We start from the raw sequence: 27,800 nt of genomic DNA, 5'->3' as shown, positions 1-27,800 counted from the left end.
AGAGCCAAAGAAGCACATTTTAAATGAGTTCATTTTATCTGCAGTCTGAGAGAAAAATCACATACCAATAATCTGAAAATGCTGAATATGGGCCGGATGATCAGTCAGGGCCGATAATTGGTCTTTTTTTATATACATAACCATGTACACAGCCAGAAAATAATTCTGTAGCGCTTAATTTTTTTTTTTTTAATTCAGTCTTGGGGATTATAAATGGCAGAAACAACAAAGTGATGACAATATGGGTCTACAAATATCTTCATGTTTAGCAGTCAATGAACTGAACTTTCACAGGCTTGTATTTCAGGATTCATTGCTTTGACAGCAGATCTCTATCAAGTCTGGTTTCAAGTCGGCTGAAAAATCCAGGCTTGAGTCAAATCACCGACAATGGACTGAAGCATTTATCTACACACAGAACACTCCATCACCCAGTTACCCTCAACTGTATGTTCATCTCTAACATAGCTGCTGACTTTCACCCTCACACTTCATTCAGCATTTACGACTTTGTGGCTTTGATTCTATTATGTAATACCACGTAGGCTTAAAATGGGAAGTCAAGTCTGCATGTGACTATTAACACTTAATGGTTTTAGTATGCTGGCCAGGTCTAAAATTAGAAAGAGTAATCCTCTCTCCACCCAAACAGCAACAGACAGAAGCCTCTCAAGTCAAATCTTCTTATTTTAGATATTTCATCTGGAGTATTTTGTAATCGTCCGTCCTCCCACGCTGCAGACATGCTGGGAAATATAGGTTGTTTTTCTGAAGACCCTCATGTGCCCTCCACCCAGAGAGAAGAGAACAGATCCACCACAGTCCTTTGACGTGTTTTTATTAATTTCACTTTGACATCAGTACAGAGACCACATACTTTTTTTCAGTTTTCTTATTTTTTTTCCTGCAACATCTTTCCCAAAGCTTCAAAAAATTGGAACCAAAGTCATAGCTAATACAAAACAGAGCTGATGTTAGAGAACAATGTCTAGATACCAGTAAAGAGTCAAAAGCAAAACAAGACTCACCAGAGACAAAAAAAAAAAAAAAAAGTCAAACACACTCCTGCCACACACTCCCATACCGATGAAAATACAGGGACAAACAGGAAGAGGAGAAAAGCAACATGCTGTGAGGGAACAGGAGAAAACATGTGCTGAGGTTTATTCATATTATATATTACACTCTAAAGAAAGAAGCAGACTAGGATTCTGAGAAGAAGTCATCTATTTAGCCTTGGTAGCACACTAACACAGGTCACATGGCCTTTCCTCAACTAAAGTTTCACTTAAAGGTATTGTGCATATGGAGAGCATGTTTACAGCACAACATGTCTGGGCTGAGGTTCAGCTGGTTAAACGTTAAAGACTCAGTTCAACTAAAATACAAACAAATGTCTCAACCCCCAGGGGCAGGCAGGTTTGGTTCCACTTCACTCCTGAATTCAGAGAAATATTTTTAAATTTGTAAAATACATCTTGTTTTTCTTCCTCGTCCACAAGATCACGGATGTAAATGCTATTTAGTTTGCGCTGCTCACTGAACGCTTTCCCTTGGAACTACTTTCTTTTGAAAAAATAATCCCTATTTTTGAAAATTGTTCTTCCAATTCTGTGAGCAGCACTCGTGACGGTCTGGCGCTGGGTTGGAGGAAGAAATCCCAAAACCCTGGCAGATAAAACCAGGGTTCCACATGTTGTCTTGTAATTTGGTTGAACTGATCCTTGAAATAAAATGAACTCATGTAAACCAAACATCTAATACAAACATGTTCCAGTAGCTTGTGTCAACTTCACTGTTGAAAATGATAACTTAGACTTTTAAAGATACAATATGCAACGTCTCCCCATTGAAATAAATAAACTAGATCAATGATCAAATGATTTTGGCAGATCACAGATATATCAGTATCAGCATATATGTTGCACTATATGCAGTGATATTATTTTTGTTTTAGAGATTAGAATACAGCATTTTTTCCTTGGGTAATTTCTATTTTTTGTGTCAGTGCACTGATGTCATTTTAGACAAATTGTTAAATATCATTTGGGCTCTCAAATAAACAGGATGTATAATAATATCATCAGTGTCTGTATTCAGCCACCCCCCCCCTACCCTCTGTCATCAGTATGAGTGCCAAGCGTTGGGGCCATAACCTGCCCTGCTGAGGGGCATCAGAACAGAAATGTTGCATATTCTGGCTTTAACAGTCTCAATGAGACACCATGCACGAGGGGCCAACAAAGACATCTGTGAGACGACACGCAGTGGAGGGCATGCATGGGGAGGAATGTTCCACCAGAGAAAACATTCAGCACACAGGCAGATATCTGAGTAGTTGTATTTTGAGTAATTACTGCATTGAGAGGCAATGAAAGGGTGATCTTCCACTGTTGGCCATTCAGTATTCAGGGGACATTTACTTCGTGCAAACTTAATTTAGGGGCACAATGAAATGAACAGCAACACTAACATACTTGTCATTTCATTTCCTTCTATATAATCATCCCTTTAAACAATATGGAGACGAAACAGTAGTACTAACATGACTATGGTTTTTACGGAGTTCAAAAACACCATTAAACAATCACGAGTAATAATCATATTAAACAAAAAGTCAGGGTCAAGAATATGATACAGCCTATATAAAGGGTGAGAATCTGTTTCCAGCTTACACTATGACATGCACTTCATGGCAGTCAAAGAAAAAGAACACAGTGACAAACAGAGCTCATTAATATCCACTCCCAAAACTGCTTCCAGATTCCTCAGCTACACTCTTTACTCAAAAATGCACCCCTGAACTTTGTTACACCGAACCCCAATCTCTAAATGTTCTCACAGGTCAATGTTAGGGTTTCGTATGGAGTCTAAAATGTGCTAAAATAATGGTCATAGACTCAGTATGAAAATGTAACGAGTTGATACAATTTCACCTAAAAGAGAATTAGTTTAACATAACTAGCTACAGAAGCTCGCCAACACAAAAAGTTTGTGATTCCATTTTAAATTCATTATTCAATTAAGTGTACTGAATCTGAAAGACAACATAAGGAAACAGAAAATGTAAAGATTTTTCATTTATCAATTAATCCAAATTAAATTATGTGCAAATTTCATTCTTTACCTCCCACCCCAACAGACACCCAGCCCACTTAAAAGCTTTTTTTCCAGAATACTTAACTAAATCTGTATTCAAACCTTCAAAAAAAGCTATAATGTGGACTTTTATGTGGTCTATTTATTTTTGTGGCACACTCTGGACTCCATATATTTTTAAAACTCAACATCGCCCAGTAGTTGATTTCCTTGAAACATCAACAGCGAGCTGGGAGGCCATTTTGAGATTTAAGGGTGTGAAAACACATCAGAAGGTGTTTCTCTTAACCTATCAAACAATCAGGAATTATTTCTCAGGAGGACTCCGAAAGACCTCCAGTTTAAAATTATGACACTTAACATAACTCTTACAATGCTGTTGTCAAGCTAGTAGGGAGTCAAAGCAGCCATCCTATGATTAATATCAATAATAGTAATAAGTAGTGATGAGAAGAATCAAAATTTACAAGTGAATGTGAGACCTCAACACTTTGTGGCTTGAACAGGTGCAACAAAAGGAGTTAGGACTGCTGTAAGTGAGGGAACTTCTTCGATATAAAAAGCGAGGCTAACATGTTCCATACAGCAGAGAGCCTGTACTTGTCTTAAGGTGTATTTACATACAGAAAACTGTTCAAAAAATGCATCTGATCAAAAAAGGGTGAACTAGACCAAATTATCACAGCTGGTTCAGCGTTCCAATCTTTTCACCTCGACCTGCTCGTGGCTTTAAAAAAATAAAAGTTCAGTGCATTGCAGAAACTTACATAAACAAGTGCCTGTATGGTGAATGGAAATAAACTCATTAACAGGCCACAGGCCACTCAGTAACAGCAAACCCACTACCAGCTTCTAAACATGAACTCATATCTATCCATACAACAGCTGCAGAGCAAGAGAGCAGGAGAAGACTAGCCACAATAACACCCAAAAGGCTGGTTTGATTCCTTTTTTATTTTGTTTTTTAACTTTTTACCTTTAACTTTTCCAGCTTTAATCATCTGTTTATCTTGAAGGAAATGTGGTTTAAAGTACAGACATTTGCTTTTTTGTGACACAACAGCCATCATCAACCCCCTGCTCGCTGTACACGACCAAACCAGGTCATAGAATTCAGTCTAGTTCACTCGACCCTGCCTCCATTCCCCTGTGGCATGCCCACAGACAGTCGGGGTCCGCCGCGGCGTTACATCACTTCCTCACTAGCGACGTGCTTCCTGTCTGCACAGGCACAGTTCTTTTTAATGCTTGCAAGTTAAGCTGCGCAGTAGTTTTACATTGAATATCGAGTAGCTCAGATTTTCTACCTAGCAAGGTTCAGTGTAGTAGGGTGCTGATGGTTGATGGAGTAGGGAGGAGGAGTTAGACTGGGGGCGGGGGTTATCTGGAGAGGGGGAGGAGAAGGGAAGGGGTTTAAGATGGTGATGGACATGAGAATGATGGTGCCATGAAGGATTCCTATTGGGTGGGTGATCATTCAGTTTTGCTGCGCTTCATAGCTCCGGGAAGTTTCTCTTGCAACCTAGGAGAGAAAACAAAAACAGGTTAAAAAAAATGTGGATCGGTGGATGAAAGCTACACTGCAACATAACCACGTAGAACACACTCCTTAGAGATCAGACTACACTTACTTGGCCATTGTGGTGTTGACTTGAGTACGTGCCAGGTCAATGTACTGATCAATCTGGGTCTGTGAGGAGAAAGGATGAGAGAAGGTGAGCATCTGTCTGGGAAAACAAGTCCTCTAAATAGAGACAAGCCAGGCATCACTGTGAAATCCCACGATCATTGCTGAGAATCAGCTGAAGCTAAGGGCTAACACTAAGAGCCATTTAGTCAATGTATAACTGATATAACTAAGTTCTGTTTCAATGGAAAGAAGAGTGGACAGTTTGGTGAGCTCAAATCAAATCTCTGCTGATATAGTTTGTTTGTCTCATCATGTGTGAGAGTTTAGAGCATTTTGGGAGAGAGTAAACACCAGGTGGTACTCTGCTGGAAAATGGTGGACTGCCGTTTTGGGTTGGAAACTAGCTGAAGGAACTTGCTGTATCTCTGGATTTTTAGCATGAGATCAGATGATGATTCAAGTATCAATGCTTGGTGTTAGACGTGGTTGAACAACACATTTTGAGTATACTCCAGGTTAAAGAGCAGGGTGATGAGCTCAGACATCCAGAAGGAGCTTAGAGTGAAATCATTTCTCCACCACACTAAATTTAGGTGGTTTGGCTATACGGGAGCTTCACTGTGGAGTTACTATGGGCCCACCATTTTATGTACATAAAATTCCCAAACTTCCCCCCCACCTCACTGTTGAGGTCAACATTTAAAACTCAGTTTGGATCACGATTGAAAAAAAAAAAAGTTAAAACAATCACCATGACAACATTGGTCTAAGCATTAACTGTGCCAAAATTCACAGGCAAAGAAGCAACTAGAAACCTCATTTTTAGAGGAAGCATGTAGTGTTACCAGGAGACAGTCTTGGTAAATGAACACAACAAAACGTCCGTTCTTGAGTATAATCCCCATAACTGCCATTTTGCATCATGTGCATCAACATGATGATGACGGCCACCCTTATTTAACCGAACAGTGGAATTACTTCACATTCTCAGCAGCTGGGTGCTGGACAGCAACAACAGAGACGCAGAAAGCCTTCAGTGTCTGCTGAAGACTGGAGTCATCCAGTGAGCTCACTGCTGATGGGTATGTTCTCTAACAAGTGATGTCATCGCTGCTCTCAGGGAGGGTCCAAGACTCAGCTGCTCATTAGATACATTCATCATCATGACCTGTGACTGAGGGTCACACTCTCACCTTGTTCTTCTCGTAGACCGGCGGCACAGCGAAGAGGAGGATGTCAGCTGGAGAACATGGAAATAAGAGATGTCAGGAAATCAACAGCATACCGACTTATAGGTACATAATGGGGACACTGTCATAAGGCTCAATATATTAAAAGCCTGACCCAAAGATTTACATAGGGCAGAAAGCCCTTGTTGCAGGATTGTCTCAGGTGTAGTCCACACGTACATGGGAATTTTTGTAAACAGGGTTTTAGATTAAAAAAATCTGCATCCAGACGAGCGTTTTAGCATCATTTCAGAAATAATGTTGATCCATACAACACACATACATATTACATGTCCATTCATGGCATGCGTGCTGTTGTAAACAGGAAGGAGACTGTATAATCTGGTTGGTTGCCTAGCTACAGAAAATACTATGAACGAGGCAGGGACACATGACTGCTCTTCACAGAATCTACTTAGATCATTTGTCAGCAAAACATTGTAAGCAGCATTTTTTGTCTCTTTTCCATCATTGTCTTATTAGTGGCTGTTTGCGTCGTTCTAGGTATAACGTTAAACAATATAACATCCATTCAGTCACCGCTTTGGTAAAATGCTCATTTGTAAGTTTACATTATTCCACTTAAAGATGGCACAAGTTGCGTGAAAGCCTTCAGATGCGGTCAAACTATTGGACCACAGTGGAGCAAAGCATTAGTGGGTGCTGTCTTAATGCCTGACATCCATCATGGGACAGTAAAGTGTGGTGAGCTGCTCACCACAGCCTCTGAGCCATTTTGTCCACCCACTGCACATCACTTGGACCAGCAGACTAAATGAGCATGGTGGCCTCATTAAAACACCCGAGGGCTGTTATGGTCTCACAGAGACAACTTTTACATACTGCTCTTATTTAATAGCACGCCATGTTATTATGTACGCCTCTATTAGAAAATGTCAGTCATAACCATAATCTGACTGTTCAGACATTGTAAAACTCCATTGCTATTTCTATGACTTCCCATGAACAAATTAAAGCACTTCTTTGACCTATATTTTGTCCTTCTTGGTTTGCATTAGAGGGCAGTTTTTTTTCTCTTCAACCGGTCAAAGCAACTTATAACAAAGAAGGTGGAAAGCAAGCAGAGATGTGATCAAGTCAGACACATCAAATATTCAATAAGTCAAATGAATGAAAATGCTTGTTGTTAGCAGTACATCAATTAGCAGTCAGTGATGTCATTGGACCAATCAGACTCGATCAATTTCAAGGCTTTCATAATGAGAAAGTAGTTGTCTGTGTACCATTTAAAGGGATTAGAGTACAGAACAGCACAAGAAACTGCGGCGAGTTGCAACAATGTGTCGAAATTTACAGCTAAGAGTCTCTTTATATGATACGATACTGTGCAGTGTTTTCCTTTTAATGTCGTCTTTAAATTCAATGGGTAAATGAATGTGAATGTGGCCAGACTCTTGGTTCCCACGGTACTTACCCAGGATGAGAATGGTGATTCCATTGAAGACGGCTCCTACGTAGGTGAACAGCCACATGACCACAGCCAGCTGGTGAGGACAACAGACAAAGAAGCCCACAGGGCAACTCAGAGAGATGGAGCATTTGTAGGACTACATCCAACGTCATGTATGACTAGTTCATAGTTTAACTGCTATGTGAGGACATCATACGGTGAAATAATAGTGGCCTACACAAACTAATAAAAGGCCAGAAAAACACGATGATGGTGGGTGCGATTATACTTGGCTCACAAGGTAAATTCAGAATATAATAATGTTCACTTCCACAGGACTTACTCCATTAGTGAAACAACGGTAATGTCACCACCTCGCTGAAAACACCTTAAATAACTTTGTTGTTCATTATTTATTTCTACTTCTTTTTACATCATGATTATGCAATTGCTGTAAAAAGGGGGGGGGGGGGGGTTGTTCCCCTGTGAACATCTGTTTGTAGTTTCATAAATATAAGCTGAACAGTTATCACAAAGTAGAATTGACTGGAAGTAATCAGTGAATAAAAAAGACAAGCTGAGAGCAGCAGGATGTGGAATATGATGATGGTGAATTTACTGAAGGAAAATACATTGGCCGACTACAATATCATATCACATCAAAGATTTATATAAGAAACATCATTTGAGTTCTAACTTCCTCTGTTTTATAAGCTTGCTTCAAACAAAGGCCTGGTCCTCTCTGTCTCTCTGTAGGTATCTGATTGAAATCAGGTGCCAGCCACTTGCCATTTACCACCTCTGATATGATAATGCAGCTGGCGATAAACTTTTTAAAAATTATTTATCACTTGGGTTAATAACAGTAACAAATGATCAGTTTGTCCTCCACTCAAGAATGTATTTCACTTGGTGATCTGTGTTGATCTAAAAATCAGAGTCTCGAATGTGTGTGTATGAAATTATTTTGTGAACACAACTCCTTAGAAAGTCAATTGTGGTACAATATACAAAACACAGACATTAACATATTACATCATAAACTCCATATCTTTAATGAGGCAGAAGGAGGAGATTTAAGAATGTTCATTGTTTTTGATTTTTTTTATTAAAAAGACGCATCTGAGGGGAACTTTAAGTTGATGACTGGGGCTTTTTTAATCTTCACCATCACAGGTGAGACACCAAATACTGTTTTGAGCATTCTTAGCATAAAAAGTGTGATTAAAGAAGATGGCAGTTGTATTAAAGGCTGATCAGACCTCTTCTCACGACTCTGTGACTCTGTCCCCATTAGCTTTGTTGCATCTGTTCGGGAGGGGCAACAGAATAAAAATAAGCCAAATTCCCTGTTTTGGTTTGAAGGGCCTTTAAAGGATAGGCTGGGACTCCACCCATAACTTGAGGATTTTTCAGAACCTTAACATTTACGAACCCTGTAAGACTTTAGTATGAGGTTCTTCCACTGTGCTTTAGAAACTGGGATGTTTTGGATCTACGTCATAAGAAAAGCCACAGTGGGACTGTCCTCATTTTTGTGTGCTGTCTGGTAGGTGAGACAAGTAAGCAGTTGTGGGACAGACAACAATAGAACATGGTGCTGACACTGTTATTAATTTTCTGTCATGTTTATGTGAACATGAAATATAAATTGAATTGATAGTGGTGAATCCAGGGCAGTGTGACACATTAAAAGATTAAACCAGGGGTTTCCTTACAAAAACTGTGGAAGGTAGTTTGAGCAACTCGTCATGTTTCAAATGTCTCTTAGTTGTTAGGAGTTCCTCCAAAGAGATTTCACCTCTAAATATATTAATTTAATTTAAATAACTATTTGACTTTTTTCCACCTCATTAATCATCTCACGAACCTTCATATTTATCTTGTGACTTGGAGTGGTCTGACAAGGAGTATGTTTTGTACTTTTACTTAAAAGGATCTGAATATTTCTTCCATCACTATCTTTTTAGGATGTGATGACACATGTGCTCGCCTGGTGGTGATCTGCCAACAACCCCTGAAAACACCTGGTAGCTGCATTTAGTATCAGCGGTCTTAAAAGCTGGTGGAGAACAGTGGCAGAACCTGTGACAATTGCTAAAGTTATGTTCAGATGCTGCAATGTAAATAGCTAACGGTGAAAAGATCATGTCAGTTCATGGTAAAAATGGATGCACAGAAATGAAATTAAAAGAAGGAAAGAATGATTTGGTTTGTAAGGTGTGAATTTTTTTAATGTTTTATAGTGTAATGTGTATTGTTTTATTGAACATTTCAGATAATCTACTCAAGCCAGAACCATTCATCTTATCACCTGATGAAAAGCACATGTTGAATGATTGGGAGTTCAGCTGATTGATAAGGAATGCAGTCTTGCAGAAAGTGTCTAGCTCATGCTGCTCAGCTGAACTCAATGTATTTTTACTCAGAATTAGAACTATGGAGTTTGTCCCCTCCTCTTACAGCAGAGTCACGTTACAAAGGCCGGGACAGGAGGAATGATTACAGCAACTAGTAACTCTCTCCACTTACATATAGCATGTGCATACTGCAGACGAATTTAGTTATTACATCATAACTCACAGACACACTTTGACCTAGAGCGAGCGAACCCCACTGCTGCTGTAACAAAATGAATCAGCATGCGCTGTTCTCTAGTCGTAACTCTTTCAGTTGATGTTGTAACCTTATCCAGATGTTTATTCACTTTTCTTATGAAAAGACATTCTTGAGAAATAATCATTTAGTTGTAATGTCACCCTTCCTTTGTTTTATCAATGTTTTAATTTTGATAACATTGAATCTCACACTCAACCATTTTTTATACATGAACAGTCAGGAAGTCCCCAAATGAATGGTTAATTTCTGAGGCACATTTATAGATCACAGTGAGACAGATGTGTTTCATGACAGCTGAATAAACTATGTGACCTGACCTGCCACCGGTTTGGGTTATATTCTCTAAATAGCTACTGGAATTTACTATAATTTGACTGATTTCCCCCAGTGATGAGTTACTACCATATAAATCAGAGCTATAAAAAGGCTGCACCCCAGAGAGGGGTCTTTATGGGACAGAGAGGTAAAAAAATGCTAATCGAATAAATGATTAGAGCTCAGGGTGACAGTGGACAGTTACTGAAGGCTGGAGCTGCTCACCTTCAGGGAGTCCACGAGGTCCTCAACCAGGAAGAGGCGGCTCATCTGCTTCAGGGCTCGGTTGATGTAGGTCAGACTGGTGTCCACGTGCTTGCGGAAAGTCTCTGGGGGGATGCTGACATCCTTATCCATCAGCGCTCTGCAGAGAGGGAGGAGGAGGAGAGGAGGGTGAGCACAAAATGAGGCTTAGTGTCCAGGCTGAAAGTGCTGCAGGAAAACAACGTAACCAGCCAGTGGTGAACAGCTTTAAGGGAGAAGCTAATAGAAGGCTCATCTTTTTAGAATCATCTTACCTCGTAGCACAAACTGACCATACCAATCTGTGTAAGGTTTATAGAGGCGTTGACTAAGACTTATGACCCAATGATTACTTGGCCAAGTCTAGAGATGTCTTACTTTCAAAACTCAGTTTCCAGTCTGCACTCTTGGGAAGTCAGGCATGATGTTTTGAAACTAAAGTGGTTGAAGAGTTATTTCAAAACGGAACAAACTGAGAATTGAACAAACTACTACCCACTACTACTTAAATATCCATTTTCTCTTTTTCTGAATTATGAGCTATGAAGAGGATCTAGCTTTGAGCCTTTGAAGAGGAGCTGTGTTCTGAACTTTGTGAAGCATTGCCCTGGGCTCTGGCTCCACCATAAAAGTTGTTCTATAAATAAAAGCAGAAAAAATGGCAGAGGTTACATCAGGCACTGTCAGGCCTGACCTCTAACATTCTGAAACTTGGTAGTCTTTCCAGCTGTGTGTGTTTAAATGGTTTATATGAGGCAGCAGTTTAAAACATGTGGCACTACAGAGCAGGAGCATGGCTCAGTGCACTGCAATGAGTTACATCTCAATCAATAATTTATCCTCCTTACGTTATTTTAAACAGATGGGTAAAATGTATCATCTTACCATGGGTGAATGTTTTACTCTGGAGTGTTGCACACTTTGCAGCAGCATGTGCATCTGACTGTGCAACCCATAGCATTTAGCAACTTAGCGAGCATTCCAAGTATGGAACATTTTGAGATCTAGAAATTAAATTTGAATTACTTAATTAGTTTAAAATCTCAGCTTCCTTCATTTTGTCACTTTTCCATGCTGCAATATAAATACAAGTTTGACTAGTTCCTTTTTCTAAAGCAAAAAAAACAAAAGAAGCACTCTAAACATGGAACTTTTCTTTTTTTGAGGCTTCAAAAATGTAGGGAGCAATATAAAATACTGACAAGCCTTTCTGCTTAAAGGAGTTCATAGTTTGGTATGGTCACCTATGCCCTCTCTAGGTCAGAGAGAGACAAAGAGATGTCCTGAGGGAAACACGGAATTCTTTGCCAATTCGAGCATCAAACTAATAACATTGATTTTTGGCCTCATCAAAGCCAGGCCAATCAAATCTAAACAAGTATGAAAAAGGTCAAAGCAAAGTACTGTTGAATCTTTAGTGAGGCTATGGTCTTACTTGAAGGGGTGTCCATCGCTGGACTTCTGCACGGCCTGGACGACAGACTTGTAGATGCGGAAGGTGATGGTGACACAGAGCAGGGCCAGCAGCAGGTAAGAGATGACACTGATGACGCTGAAGGCTGCCAGCGACAGCAGCAGCAGCATGGACAGGCCGAACACCAAGCCCGACTTCTTGGGGTCTCGCCAGTGTATCAGATCCTTCACTGCAGAGAGGTGGAGGGAGGGGGTTAGACCGATACTGGTTTGCCTAGAACTGGCTTACAATGAATTTACACTGACATAAACCTTAAAACAGGAGCAGATTAGAAAATAGGAAGGTTTCTTTCTAAATCGATTTTACATAAAGGACTGGTTCAATCTGCAGCAGAGATAAATACAGGCCGCAGTCACAACATGAGAATTCAATTATTTGTTTGCAACTAGTTGCTTTAATGGAAACATATTGTTATTGGCCTTGCAAAACTTATCAGCCAAAAAAGAAAAAACACCTCCCACTATGCCACTCAGGCCTAATAAAACATGAATCTCCGTTGGCATCTGCAGTTGAAAATAACTGAGAAAGGGGCGCTGCTGTAGATGCCCGTCTCATGTTTGTATGCTTGTCCTGTGAGGAGTCGTGCATGCAGAAGCGATAGCCTCTATACAAGGCGGTTATGTAATGCAGGAATGGGTTGGCACTCTCAAACTGCCACTCGTTCCCTCTGCGTGGGGAAAAAGGGGGTATTTAAAAAAGCCTTGTGTAAGTGGTGGAGAAACCATGTGGACCGATGCCTCAGGGACAGTTCAGGCCAGCTACTGTAATGGGCCCACACGTTATATTGGATCTTAACACACATATCACAGAAAAGTGAAAACAGCTGCAGCTATTTCCTATGTAGTAGAACACCGACTTCCATTACACAGTCAGAAATGTAGACAGCATACATTTTAAAAATGGATATTCCTAAGCTAGCTTTTTAAAAAAAAATTAAATCATAGAGACCTGTGTTGCTTCAGGAAGCTTAAATCCTATATTTTGCCAAGTGAGCCCTTCTGACTTTAAATCTTTGGCGTCATGGAATGCACAGAGAATCTTAATTCCTTTAGATGTTTTCAAGTTTCTGACTCTCACTTAGTACTGTGTCTTATGTTCACTATGTAAAGGCGGGTTAACTACAGCCTCAAAACTGACCACAGTGTAGAATTAACTCCTAAAAAAGCTGTAAATTGTGGGCTGCCTGAATTCTGCTATTAAAGCTTGCATGTAGGTGGCAGGTGCTTCAGCTAAACGTTTCCCCCAAATTTCCCCAGTTCCATCCTTCCTACATTTCAGTTATCCATTGTTAATAAATGCCACTTTTTTGCACTTGCTCCTGCCCATCACCCTATTTCTGCAACAATTTCTGTGCTAAGCAACGTCATCTGCTCATTATATGGGGTGGCAGTAGGACTGCATGATATGGTCAAAAACTCATTGTGATTATTTTGACAGATTACAAAATGATTCACGATTAGTGGGCATGATCATGGCATCAGTTTACATTTTCACAAAAAATCCTACTTAATACTTAAATTGAATACTTAAAATCATAAAAGATGTGACATTTTTTGGAGTCTGTACCAAACAAACATGTTTTCTTACATCTAGAGGACAAGATTTGTAGGCCAGGATATCTTTGCAGCACTACAGTACTTCATCATGATGCCGTTTTGTCGCACAGTGTACAATACATCAATACATTGCAGCTTCTTGCGATTTGAATAATACACTTGGCCACATTGAAATTTTGATTAAATTTCAATTAATTGTGCAGCCCTACTTTGAACCATAGTCTGGGAGAAAGCGCTTCCATGACCCTCTGCAATACCCAAACTCTGAAGAAAAAAGTCTGAAAATGTAACTACCAGCATTTCTCAAACTCTGATGAGACAATTTGATAGAATACCATACCAATACCATCTTTTGCATTACATTCAATACCAGGCAGTCTGACTACTTAACTTCTGAAACTTCATTTAGTGGTTAATGTTCATTAACAAACAATAGTGCTCAGCATGCCAAGAGCTGAACCTGTTTACAGGAAGGTGAGAGAAAGCCAGCAGCAGCAGCAGCAGCAGCAGCACTGCTGTGGGGCTCAGACAGTAACAGGGACATCTCTGTTGTTCTCGATTCAGTCTGTTGAGCCTACAATGAGACTGTGTGAAAACCTCAAAACTCCAGTACAATACAATTTCCACCTATCAAATCAGCTGGTTGAACACATCTGAGGAAAAGCCGATTCATGATTCATAATTCCCGTTTCAATACATCAACTGAAGGGTGGGCAAGCTGGAAACAAAGTTGACTTCCCTGGAGATGTTTTTATCTGACAACAATGATTGGGGTTTCCTCATCCTGCACTGCAGGGGTGTGTGCGTCCTCCCAGCATGCTTTGCTGCCGGTACCCACAGGGAGGCAGCCGGAGCTTGACGGCCCTCGTTCATTATCTCTCTCTCAGCCGGCTCTCTCTGCTGAGGCGCAGTGGCCTGCTTTCACTGTGCTGCTCTTAAAGCGACACACACAACCACAAGCCTTCTACCACCATTATAGATGATTTAAATCATGATGTACAGAGCTCAGTGGTCGATCGCTGTCAGCCATCCGCCCAACGATAGTCACCACTGATGAAGTGAATAAATGCAACCATGCCTTGTGTCATCTGAATCTAAGCCATCTGCTATTTTGTCTTCTACTGGCTATAACGTACCTAATCCCATCGGTGAACATTTCGGACTGATGCTCCCCCTAAACTCCCTACAGCACATAACTCAATATCACAATGACCAAATAGTCTGTCATTCTGTCATTCTGTTAAAGTAATTTAATAGGCAAAAACTCCAACCAACCATTCTCTGGTTGCAGCTTCTCCAATGTGAGAATTTGATGCTTTTCTCGGTTTTATGTCACTGTAAATGGAATATTTTTATGTTTTGGACTGCTGGCTGAACAAAAAGACATTTGAAAATGAAACCTTGGACTCTGGACCTTGGAATTTTGATGGTAATTTTCCACAAATTTCTAAATTTTATTGACTAAAGTAAATGACATTGAAAACAATTGTTAGTTGTAGTCCCTGTTTAGTAAATTGAGGCCTGTGTGCTCAGGTTGGGTTGGTTTCTGGTTTTGCCAGTCCGGTCTGGTCTACAAGTTTAAGCCTGTATGAGATTAAGCAAACCGACTGAACCGGCATTTGTAGGTGGGCAGAGTTAACAGCATGCCATTAGTTAGATTAGCTCAGCGCCAGAGGGTAGTGCCTCCCTATGTTTTGTTGTGATGTAGAGTAGAGAGTTGTGCAAACAGTGCCGCTATACTTTCCTTCAACCGTCCACCAGAGAGAACTCAAAGCCTTGATTTGATCCACTCCTGTATTAAAGTTACTGCATTACGCTGTTTATACACTTCCTGTATCCGTTACAGATCAAAAGGCCTCTAATATTCCAGTGACGAAAACCCTTCATTTCTTAACCTGTTAAGAACTAGCCTCTATTTTGGGTCTCTGCTTGAAAATTACATGCCCATAATTAATAAAAATATTTGTTCAGATGTGTCAGTATAAGTATGTATGTTACTGGATCTGAGTAAATATCTGCTCGGGCTTAACAGATAAACATGGCTTTTATTGTGAAACATTTGCAGGAACAGGTTGTGGAAAACTCAGTGACTTGCAAAGTTCCCGTACCTGGAATATAGCTAGTGGCATCACATCATTAAAGTTGCACTAGGCCGGAGACTTATTTTATTTTGATAATACATTTACAAGTTGAGTGGTTGTGAGAAACAGAAATACTGTGTCACAGTTGTCCTGATGGATTGTGGTGCTGCTACACTCTGAGGCCACCACCTAGTGGTAAAACAGGCATTGTCTGGTCCAGTCTTTGGCTAAAAATCTAATTGTTTTGAGAATTTTTTCATCAGCCAACCCTACTGTGCGCTTGTGGGACCCCAAATTGAAATGATTCACTGCATTAATAGAGAGACCCTATTCTACTATGTGCAGGAAAAAGGTGTTGACTGTAAGCCTTAAAAGCATGATAATAGTTTGTCTAACAAAATCATCATATTGATGATGCAGCATGAGCTTTTTCTCTGAAAACATGTTGATGAAAGAAAAGTTGTCGGTCTGGAGAACCAAAACAATGATGTGTAGCAATGATAAATTATGAACGGTCTTAATGACTAACTTTTCAAATGGAGTAATTGGCAATACAATTATTTTACTATGTAAAAAAACATTATGCCTGTTCAAACCATGCTCTGTCATTTGACCGCAGTACAAATCCTGACAGCAGTTATTGCCTCTGAATAAAATCAAGATAATAACCTTCACAAACAAGACATTACAGGTCCATGTCAGACAGCTTAATGGAGAGTCAAATGCCAACACTGACACAGGTTCAAGTATTTACAGGTGCCTTTCTTCCACTTAACTAATATTTACAGAGCATTAACACAAATCTGAACACAAATGGACTGCTTGGTTTTAACTAAACCAAAGCCAGCTGACAACAATTCTGCTATTAGAACTAGCCCACAAAGAAATGTAGAGAATCAATTTTGGTTACCACCATATGGATTTAATCACTATCATACCACTTTTATACCAAAATTAGCGTTTTAACATGGGTAACCCACTAATAAGTGGCAATAAAAAATCCATTCACATCGCCAGTGGATGAGTTTGCCCTTCTGTTTTTTTTCCCTTGTGTGTCACTTTCAGTGAGTAGAAAGCAGCAGATCATATACCTCATCAGGACACATCCAGACAAAATGTGAAACTTGTCTTAAAAATATTCTGAAACAGAAGTGTCTAACGAGTGAGACATCTCTCTTCTTTCTGATATCTGAGAGTTGCACATGCACAGTACAGATGAGGCAGCTGACAGGCTCAGACCACGTGCAAGCCACAAACAACGGTTTCTTTTTTCATAACTTTGGCGTCTCTTTCAAACTTGCCACCGACTGAACGATGTCCAGAGCTGCTCGACAGAGACAGGTGGAAAGATATTACCAAGCCAGCAGCTTTAACTTCAACTCACGTCATAGCATCACACCCAAAAAGGGAATAAATTGGTGCGTTACACGTCACAGCCAAGCCGAGCCCCAGGTGATAAATACCTGTGACTACTGCAGGGTCGACCCAGGGATAAATGGAGTATTACAGACGGGTTTGATAGAAGTTTTCAAAATGTTTTTTTTTTTTTTTTAACCAAAAACTTGGATGGCAATGCAGCAAGTGTCAAGCATATTCAGCATGACGACAGGCACACCAACTGAAACAAACTCACCTAGCCAAATGTACCCCGCCTAATAACCTACTCAGTTGTAGAGCAGCACTGCAGAGAAGCACTAAAATAGCACAGCTCATGGCTGTGGGGGGAGGATTCAACAACACAGGCTCATCTACAGAACACGACACAAAACAGAGCTTCCTCTTAAACACCAACATCATCAACATCATAATTAGGAAACGCATACATTTTGTGCACTGTTAATAAGCTTCACAGAACAATGAACATTAAAGCATTAAAATAAAGCTGTATTGGCATTTCCTTATGTCTCTTCTGCACACTTTCCCCTAATTTCTGGTTGCTAGAACACCAGCACCCTGTTCTCTGATGTGCCAACTCTAGGGTAAAGTATTCAACACATGTAGACAGACCACTGCATGTGTTAGGATTACTGTCTGCATACCAGGCTCTGTGCATATGTGTTTGGAATGGAGATCGTGTTTGAAGAGAAAGGGAGTGTACTGCAGAACTGGCTGCTCCTGAAAAATAAAACCTAGTAGCTTGTACTTTGCCCTTGCTCTGGTCAACTTTTAATGAAGAGTATACACAATAAGTATCACAGTAAGCTGTGGTGCATGGAAACAGGCTGGTTAAGTAGTGCTCACACTCTTTTATAAACATAGTTTTTAAAGAAAAGGGGACAGCTGGACCTGGATGAAAAGAGGAAGATGGGACAAGTGAGGGCTGAAAGACTTTAAAGCAAACTAATTTGCCAAGATGGCATCTTGCCTGAAACTGGAGTATAAATTATGGCACCAAAATAATTGATGGCCTTAAAATATGCAATCAATTTTGCATCACTTTGTTTTTTTGTGCCATGCCTTATCATCATGTCATGGTCTTCATCTCGTCTGCTGTGGAAAGCTGCATCAAAGTAGAAACCTGACACTGGGGATTGACTGTAACCCGTGACTTCCAAGGTTGTTGCAAGCCAACACTTGGGCACCATATTTAAACCCCCACCCACTCTCCCGTCAATGGACCACTGCCGAGCTGTAAAAGGACAGAGGGCAAGAGAGGGTCAAAAGCTCAGATGGAGTGGGGATCACCTGACCATATGCAGCCTTTGTGCCCATATAGCACACTACATTGTGGTTTGGATACTATAATCTCTGACAACTGCTGTCTCTACAGCTTTTGCATACCACCAACCATGTCTCCATGACTTTCCATATAAAGATTGTGTATCGTAGCTCAATAAATACATAGTTTTTACTTGAAACAATCTCCTTAAATGTGACAGGGTGGGTCATGCGGTAATCAATGATATCACCATCTTAAGTTCCAAATGTTATTAGCATTACGTGTAAACCAAAAGGCGGAGTCCCTGAACATTGAGAGGTGTCTCTCTCCAGTGAGAGCTGCGTGTGGTATTCTTTATTGCATCAGGCACTTAGACATTCTGACACGAGAACACCTGCTCCAATTACCTTACTGTTTCATGGCATAGCACACATGTGCTATCATGCTGTAGTAATCTGCACTAGAAACTAAGGGTTTTGTTAGTCCATGGCAGATGATAATGAAATCTTCATATTCATGCTTATGAGCGACTGATTCAACTAAATCTAAACTAAATAAGTTAATTCTTCAACAGAGCTAAACCTTGTTAAAACTGTAAGTAATCTGCATTTGACAAATATGATTTGTGACTTTTTCAACGCTTAACTGTTGTAAATTGAAAAAAGAATATTTGTTAGCTTAATGATAAAACAGTTTTCTATGTATTGCAACATCGATATCTCTTTCATTTTACTAACTTAAAGTCTACTTCTCACAAAAACAGTGACCCAGTTCAGTCTCACGCAACTACTGTCCAATGAATTGCTTGTGAACTTCTACAAACAGACAAGGCAATGCTTTTAAAAAGGGACACTGTAAGAAAGTGTAGTGTGACCTTTAAGATCAGGTATAGACACTTTTGAAGTGTCTGACCTAATTCATTTTTAGCATACTAAGGCCTTTATGCTCTCATAGTATAACTCCTTGCTGACAGGTGAGAAGTTGCAACTGTTTGTCAAAGTGCAAATTATACTCCATAAAATAAGGAGATGGCTAGGGAGAGTGCTGTCTTTTAGTCTTGCCATAACACCTGTTCCTGCATTTATAGGATATGTAAACATAAGCCCCTTTACACAGCCTGTTCAAAGCAGGAATGTTGGGCCATTATTCCACCTTAAGATTCTTTACAAAAGGTTCGAATGGGGGACAGGGGAGCATTGTTGTTTTGCCTTTGAACCAGCAGTGGAGGTAGTAACAGAACTGAATTGACATCGGTGCAGAAAGTGTGAGTCAGTGAGCTGACAGGACAGGGACTGATAACGTGAAATGTGTGTCACACACCAGAGGAGGATTTGAAAAGCAGCAAACTGTAGGTAGAAACTAACTCAAAGAAGAACATCAACCAAAAACATCTGCAAACTGGGGAGACAACGAGGTCCAGGAGCCCCATACCCTCTGATCAGAGGACGGGATCAACTGCCATAACAGAGATGGTAAATGATTGTTATTGCAATGTTATGCCATGTATATTATACGGCATCACAGTATATGCCAACTCTGTTGTGTTACATGTCATCCCCTCTTTGGGCTCCGTAACGCTGGCACGCCATCTAAAAATCACACACTGGAATGGCATTATGCTGCAGTTGTGTGGTTCAGTGTTAAAAAACAAAGCCAGTTTAATGAAGTTATTGCTGCGGCTGTATTGTGTGATCTCTGTGTAAAAAGCGCTATGGAAACACTTTTTGAAAAGGAGCAGGCAGTTATAAGGTACAAGTAAGAAAAGAGTTCCTCTGAGGAGACTGAATGAGGTTAGCAGGCCTACTGCCCAAAAGAAAGAGGTGTTACCTGATAAGTGAGTTAGTATTGCTGTCAAGACATGCTCAGCAAGATGATAAGCTTCAGCCACCAATTCGTTGATGGCTTCAACCTCTTTGGAATAAGTGCTGTCAAACACAAGGTTGCTTTGAGAACATGGAGGAGTAGGAACTGAGGTAAAGGAAGACTGCTGTATAGATGTTGCATTGGGATTAACTTTGTCCTGGTCAGGAATTGTTGACTGCAGAGACACCATATCCTCCTCCTCTTCTTGACTGCTGCCCAGCTCTTTCAGAGCACTGATAGTAAGCTGTTCCTGTTCAAGATCCATTACCATGGTTGGGGGGGGATGGGAAGGAGGCACACCAGTTTTGCAGAACTCAGTCTTTAAGGGAACACCTTGTTGTGTATCCTCATCGTCATCTTGCCTCGATTTTAGGCACTCTCGCATGAAGTCCACAAAGCTATCTGTAGGCTCAGAAACTGAGGTGCCAGGGTCGACACTTTCTGGACTGCTTGTTGTGTCCTGGCTCTCCAAGCCAATTTTCTGTCCTGGGAGGGACTTGCTGTTTGCCATGTTATCTGTAACAATGTCGGTGGTCATTTTCTTATTGAAATCTTGCTCATTGATGCTGCCTAGTTTCTCACTTTGGAAAGAGGAGTATGGGTCTTGGGGATAATCTCTTAGACATGGCTGAGCAACTGGCTTGGAGAAAGCTTCATCATTCACTGAGGCGATATCTTCCAGATTTTGATGTTCATCAAGAGCATCATGTGGTGCAGTACTTGCATTCAGTGTTTCAACATGGATTTGAGATGGATCAGAAAGAAATCGTTCCTTAGCATTGCTTAGCCCTTTGTCATCTATGTCATCCAAGGGAGTGGATGCATCATAATCATAATCAAATGATTGTCTGTCATAGATATCATCTTGCATGAAGCTGGTTTTAGAAACCAAAGCCTCCTCCATATGAGCCCCTTTTGCAGCTGTGTTGCTTTTTTCATCCACTTTGGATTGGGAGTAAGAAGTTTGTTCCACAAATGCAAGATCAGTCTTGCAAGATTTAACCAGGATATCTTGTACTTCATCTGACCACTCATCGTCATTGTCTGGGAAGTCTACCTCTTCATTTGTGACTATGAAAGGGGAGGAAGAGGTCTGTGATTTTTCAGGTTGTGCTTGGGAGTAATCAGATGCCAAGTCTTTTGAATCAGTTTGATTGAGCGGGGCCTCAGATTTTGATGTTTCAGGAAGAGTTCTGAGTATCTTGTGTTTAGGAGAGTATTCAGCATCAGAGTCCACCGGCGAAGATGGAGGAGAGTAGCCTTCCATGAATTCAGTTTCTAAGGGACGTGGTTTGGGTGGCTCATTTTCACCATCAATGGTCTCTGTTTCTGGGGTAATTGGAGCCTCTCTGGCTGGGTCTTTTACAACCTCATAATCCTCATCTTCCTCTGCTTCAAGCTCCATTTCCATCTCCTCCTCACTGTAATTTGGCTCGTCAGTCTCAATAACATTGATTGTTGGAACCTGCATTAGCTTCCTCTCAGACTTTGGTGGAGGAGTCACCTTTTCCTCAGGGGGAAGATTCTGAGCTGTGGAAGCAGGGGATGTGGTAGGATCATTTGAAGCTGCAGGATCAGAAGATGGGGGAACAGAGACACCATCTTCAATGACTGTATCATCCGACTCTCCTGAACTGTCTGCTTCACTTGCCTCCGGGGGCTCAAGATCTCCGGTCCAAGTGGGCTTCTTGTCATCCAATACATTCTGTTTAGCATCCGTGCCAACTGGTGGGACGGCAGAAGAAGGGGAGTCAAAGCCTGCAGGAGGTGCAGGTGAAGCTGGAAGCACTGAACTGCTATTTGATGGAGACTGGGCACCTGATTTTTCCTGCTGATCCCACATGTAGGCTGTTGGCAAAAAGCTAAGGTCAAACTCTGAGTCCTCCTCAACACTTGGCTGCTTCTGTACATCACTTAGATCATCTTTCAGTTTTTGAGCTTCAATAGGAGAATCCATAAAAGCATCAGGAACACCAGCAAAGGCAGCGGGAGCATCAGGTATAACTATATTAGTCTCCTTCTCCTTTGATGCAACATTGTCTGAAGTCAGGGTGCCTTTAATTAGATCTACAGCAGCAAAGTCTGGCACAGGAGGTAAATGCGCCTTCATCCACTCTTCCGTTTCTTCAAATTCACTCACTTGTCTTAAATCTCCAAGTACTTCAAAGGGAGATTCCGGTGACTCCTGATCAGGAGAACCTTCTTTTTTCTGGACGGTTGCCGTAATTTTCTCAGTGGGAGATTTTGGGGTCTCGGTGGGAGATTTTGGAGTTTCAATGGGAGATTTGGGGGTCTCAATGGGAGATTTTGGGCTCTCAATGGGAGATTTTGGGCTCTCAATGGGAGATTTTTCATGGTGGCGGTCTCTGAAGTGAGAGAAACCTCCATCGCTTCTAAAATCAGGTTCCTTCTTTTTGGCAGCAAGAGCTTCCAGTGCCTTTATACGCTCTGAAACAGGAGACGTCTTTATCGGCGAATCCGGTTGTCCATCTGGCGGCCCTGCTTCACTCCCATAATTGCCAGGGCTGAATGAGCCAGGTTGAGAAGGAAAGCGAAGAGATGTTGCTACACCATCACAGGGCTTGTCGGAGCCCAGGACCACTCTTTTGTCTGCATTGCCATGCATGAGGAACGACAGTGAAGAGGAAAAAGGAGGGGTGGTCATATAAATCACAACATACTCAACTCCCATGCACTTCTAATATTGTACAGTGAGGCCTTAATGCTGCAGCCCAAGCATTCATGCATTGCATCATGGATATGTAAGGCAAATTCGTATATGGATGGTATCTTCACTTTTATGCATGCTGCTCTTAAGTAATGCATAAAGTTGCCATCAGGCAGCACTCAGTATGGAACTTTATCTGAATGATCAAATGAAGCAGCAAAAGAAATGAAATCTCTCTGAATGATATATTTTTTAAATTCATGTGTCAGTTGTGATTTGTATAGCAAGTGTATATGACTTGCAATACACTTGTAGGCTTAAAAGTAGTTTCACTTAAGACCCAAGTATTTTGTTGGTCAGGTATGTAAAGGTGTATTAAAAGGCCTTATATTTTCAATTTTCTACAATACTGATTATGTAACTACTAATTGTACACCTCTAGAAAACTGGCAATCACTGAGGCTAATTCCTTCAATGTAGAAGCCCACATCAATTTTACAGACAACAAATATCATAGTGCTGACTACATAATACCCCTTCAACAGAGAACACCAAGTGATGATGTAAGTTACTCCCCAATATATATTTTAATCAGTTTAAAAATATTTGTGTATACTAAAGGTTGATGTTACTGCATAATCAGCCTTCAATAATATGAGGCCATGATCATCATGGTTGACAGACAGAGAACAAAACCTCCTCAGTGCATCTGTGCTCTTCAAGAGCATGTATGCTACAGTGCAATAAAATAATCATTACCTACTGAAAACTGTCACTAACCCTCTGATGCAATAGATATGGAGTACAGCGTTCTGCTACCCAGCAAGTATTTTACTTTCCACAACTGTGCTGTGCTCTTTTCAATTAGTAATCTCCATTGACCTTTTCAATTACAAACACCAGCAACAAGACTTGTAGGCTAAAGTCAACAGCTTATTTTATATCCCAAAACTTCAGTTTTAAGAATTTCCAACAACTCTGCCTGTTTTGTCCATAACCTAAGAGAAGCTGAGTTCCGCTGGACCACTGTTCAAAAAAAGTAAAAAGAATTGCCTAAAAAGTCTTTAGGAATGCCGACCTGAATGTAAACACAGAACCAATTCTATGCAGAAATCATGGTCTATTCATTTCTTGAAGAGCTAAACCATAAGGAATACTTGCCAATGTGCGGATGGTCAATAAACTGGTTAGCCAATACCTGCCAATCACATTTTTGTGCCAGCTTGCTAACCTAAACATTTCTTTTTTTTTTTTTTTAATCAAAACTACACAGGCCAGAGTTCCAAAGATGTTCGAAGCAACTGTTCCAACAATCACATGATCCCTTCCGGCACCAATGGTCTCCTATGTCATTTTCAACACCCAGCATCAAGCCATCATGACAGGAAACTGGCAGCTATATAAGGAAATTAATATCAGCTGCTCAGTTCAACCTCTGTACACCAACCTCCTCCTACTAATTACTGTGATTTAACTTTTACTCAGCAAGCACTCTTAAAGAAGTATTTTTGGGCTCCACTAGTTTCGTCGAGTTTTTTGTTTAGCTAATCCAAGGTCCGGATTTGTCCTTCTTCAAGTGAACCTTGGGATGTTAGCTGTGTTGTGAGCATGATCCCATGACCCCCCACCCCCCACCCCCTGCCCCTGTATAGACACAGACTTTTCCACTGATGCCCAACTGACTGGTCCACTTTGTCTTGGATTGGACTGCCACCTCCCCTGTGCCACAATACAATGCCTTGTTCAAACTAGGCCACATGAATGGACTTTTCCATCTCGCCAACAGCGTTGTAGTCCTTTGGCTCTGTACTAGTAAACAAATTCCAAAACAGCTAGTGCTCTGAGAATACATCCACGGATGTTAGGCAGGGCTAGGGCTACTTGATAAGAACCTAAACTTCCAGAGGGACTACATGAACATGGTTCAGATAAAGTGGTCAACAACTTTGCTTTGTAACAGGCCACTAGTCATGTATCATCTGCCAAATAAGGCCTCAGTGGCCCTCCACGTCTGATTTATGTAATCTCCTTTGTGCAATAACTGGAGCTGAGTGATTACGTATGTGGCCTGGGTATGACAATCATTGACAATTCGCAAAACCTCATTCTACCCTGAACATGACATCTCATTCCTGACCTTGTTATCAGTGTGTACAACAAAAGCTCAGTAAAAGCCAATAAATGGACCTTGAGTCAAGATTATTTTGTCACAAATTCTCTACAAATAACATTTACTGCAATGAAACATTTAAAATCCCAAAGGCTCTAATATTGGTTCTCTGCATAGATTTACTGATAAGCCACTGTAATGCATAAACCAAGTCAGATATCCTTGCAGAGAAGCTGATGAGTCAGTAAGAGTTCAAATTCCACAGGGTGCAGTCAGGTCCTATCATTCCTCCCTTAGAGTGAATAGGTTGGATGCTTGTGACATAAGTATGTAATGGTAATGTGTGGCTCATGACATCATCTACCCTAATCTATATCTATCCTAATATATAACAATTTCACAAACACTGCTTTCACAGTATTGGCTACCATCTGTTCATACAAGTATAGACTTCTAACACAGAGAGAAAAAAAAAAAACACAGCACAAAAATATTCTGAAAATAAAGAAGCAAAACCGGTAAAAAAACCAAAAACCTACTGTTTAATGCTTAAGCAAGGATGTGAGACATGCACAGAGCCTACAAAGCCATAAGCAGATAGTGGGGTGGAGGGCAAGTGAGCAGCCACAGGCAATGGCAAGCCCAGGCCACTGGGCTGTGGATGATATTCTCCAGTGCCACTCATCCTCCAGGGCCAGACTTCTACAGGAGCTGGGGGATGGGGGGAGGGACTCGGATACTAGGGCAACAGGAAGGTAGGACCACCCTCACGGGACACCAACCTTATCCATTTTTAGGTTTCTGCTCTTGTGCGCACAATGTGAACTTGAACTTCTCTGCTGTCTTAAAATAAGGTGGCAATCTTGGGATTAACTTGAACCTACAGTGAGTGCTGCTGACCTAAATAATGTTCACTAGCAAGCAGTAAAGACTGAAATGGATCAGATTGCTAGCAGCTGCAGAGGCAAGGTTTTACAGGTCTAATTCTTGGTGTCTGTCAAAGGACTTGCTATAGAAGAGTAAAAGCCAAGATTGAGGAACTTCATTCAAAATGTGTCATATACAAATATCTGTAAATGCTCGGTTGGTTAGACTATTGCAGCATGGATACATTTCCTGCAGCATAACTAACAATGAAACCTGTCAATAGGTCAAGATGGCTATTTACAGCATTAGCTTGTAAGGTTTCATCTCAAGTTGCAGTGGAGGTTGGGGGTGGTGAAGAAGCAATTACTACCGCCGTATGTCATTGAAAACAGGAGTAGCTGTGCTGCCTGGTTAACTTACAATTAGTGAAGCAACTGCCGGTCGGCAGCGTTGGAAACAGATGGAATTGCATGACAAGGTTTGTCAGAGGAGGGGCGAGCAAAGACCGGTCGAGCTGGGAAGGAGCTGGGGTTAAGACCTGAGTTCAGTATTTTGTTGGTTTTCTTTGCAGGTTCGTTCTATTTGTATTGGACTCTTAGGAGCAGGAGAGGGGCACTAGAAAGAGGGATGAAGTAGAGCAGTACAGCAGCAGGCCAGCGAGAGAGTACAGGACAGAGGGAGAGAGCAGGCGAGCAGCGTAGAGAACCATACACTTGCCTTGAGGAGACTGAATGAGAGATACAGGCGAAGAGGAAAGAAAGGAATCTGAAAAAATAAAGGACAGAAGAATGATCATCCGAGAGAAAGTAGTAAAGAACTTCTATCCGCTGCACCCATTCAAATAAAGGCATTCAAATCAAGAGAAAACAAGATTTAACTTATCCAGCCTTAACAACTCTACATGCTATACAAAAACTACTTCAAATAAAGACCAGAAAATATGAAAAGAGATGCCTCATGCATACACTCTCATTGTTTAGTTCAGTAAACCTAATAACTTTAACACATGCACTTATATTTGCTAGGCAGGCAAGACCAAGATAGTTTACTTCATCAGACAAAAGCACTTCTCATTTCGCTTTAGTACTGCTATAAGCAAACAGTAGTACTTCCCAAGAATTAACTACAACGTAAAGACCACCATTTCTTCTTTAGTACTTCTCCCATGGTTTATGTTGCTGCGACAGTAAACCAGCAGGACACATGGATTTAAGGTACACTATTCGGTCCATTTCTTACTGGTCTGGCCTAGGGCCCTTAGTTACGACTAGTCTTAAACGCTACTGCATAAAATGATATTTTAGACAACAGTTTGATTGTCAATAGTTTTAATCCATGGTTCTTCAACCAGTTTGTGATTGTTCTTATCCTGTTTCAACTTGACAAAGCCAACATGCACAAAGCCAGCTCAATAAGGAATAGTTTTGGTCAAGAAGAACTTGACTGAGCCACACGAAGCCCTGACTTAACCCCATCCAACACATTTGGAAAGAACGGGAACACCAAGTCTGACCCAGGCCTTCACCCAACATCGTTGGTGGACCTCACTAATGATCTTGATGCTGAATGGGAGCAAATCCTGTAAGACCAGTAGAGTGGAAGCTGGAATGTTATGGTCCACATGCCTTTGTAGCATAACTTTGCAACCATTGCCATTTCTTGGTTGAGAACAGTACACCTTACACTCGTTATACAGCCTCCATGAGGGTAAAGGGAAGTCATGACAGTTCACACCTCATTCTTTTGGGTCATCAGACTGGTTGGGAATGCCAGGAGAGGAATATCTTGAGTCATGAGTAAGGTCTGAAGATGTGTACGAGTTTCAGGTTTACTAAGGGGGGTTGGGTGTCTCCCTTCCATTCTGATGAAACGAGTGTGTACAGGCTGGGCCGGTTAGGGGTGGTGTGCCCTTGTGGTGCAGCATTCCTTCTCTCAAATTCATATGACTGTTAACTTTTTCACACACCACACCTTCA

At 41.0% G+C, this 27,800-nt stretch overlaps 1 protein-coding gene across 3 annotated transcripts in view; it reads right to left on the bottom strand.

Annotated features, from left to right (window-relative positions):
• Positions 1-821: 821 nt before the first annotated feature.
• Positions 822-27,800, bottom strand: part of rtn3 (reticulon 3) — a 32,601-nt gene continuing 5,622 nt past the window's right edge. The window contains exons 2-10 of one of the 3 annotated variants that reach the window (XM_073474454.1): positions 26,542-26,589; positions 22,531-22,789; positions 20,144-22,446; positions 11,982-12,189; positions 10,529-10,667; positions 7,394-7,463; positions 5,923-5,969; positions 4,731-4,789; positions 822-4,621 (exon numbers count right to left, since the gene is read on the bottom strand). In XM_073474454.1, the coding sequence (XP_073330555.1) occupies positions 4,573-4,621; positions 4,731-4,789; positions 5,923-5,969; positions 7,394-7,463; positions 10,529-10,667; positions 11,982-12,189; positions 20,144-22,446; positions 22,531-22,789; positions 26,542-26,589 (3,182 nt within the window). In that variant the 3' untranslated portion in view covers positions 822-4,572. Of the gene's footprint in view, positions 4,622-4,730; positions 4,790-5,922; positions 5,970-7,393; positions 7,464-10,528; positions 10,668-11,981; positions 12,190-20,143; positions 22,790-26,541; positions 26,590-27,800 lie in introns of all 3 variants that reach the window. The other 2 variants (XM_073474453.1, XM_073474455.1) reach the window with 2 other exon arrangements.

The sequence above is a fragment of the Pagrus major genome, chromosome 10, assembly GCF_040436345.1.
Source record: "Pagrus major chromosome 10, Pma_NU_1.0".
Taxonomy (NCBI): domain Eukaryota; kingdom Metazoa; phylum Chordata; class Actinopteri; order Spariformes; family Sparidae; genus Pagrus; species Pagrus major.
This window is presented reverse-complemented; position numbering and strand designations above follow the sequence as displayed.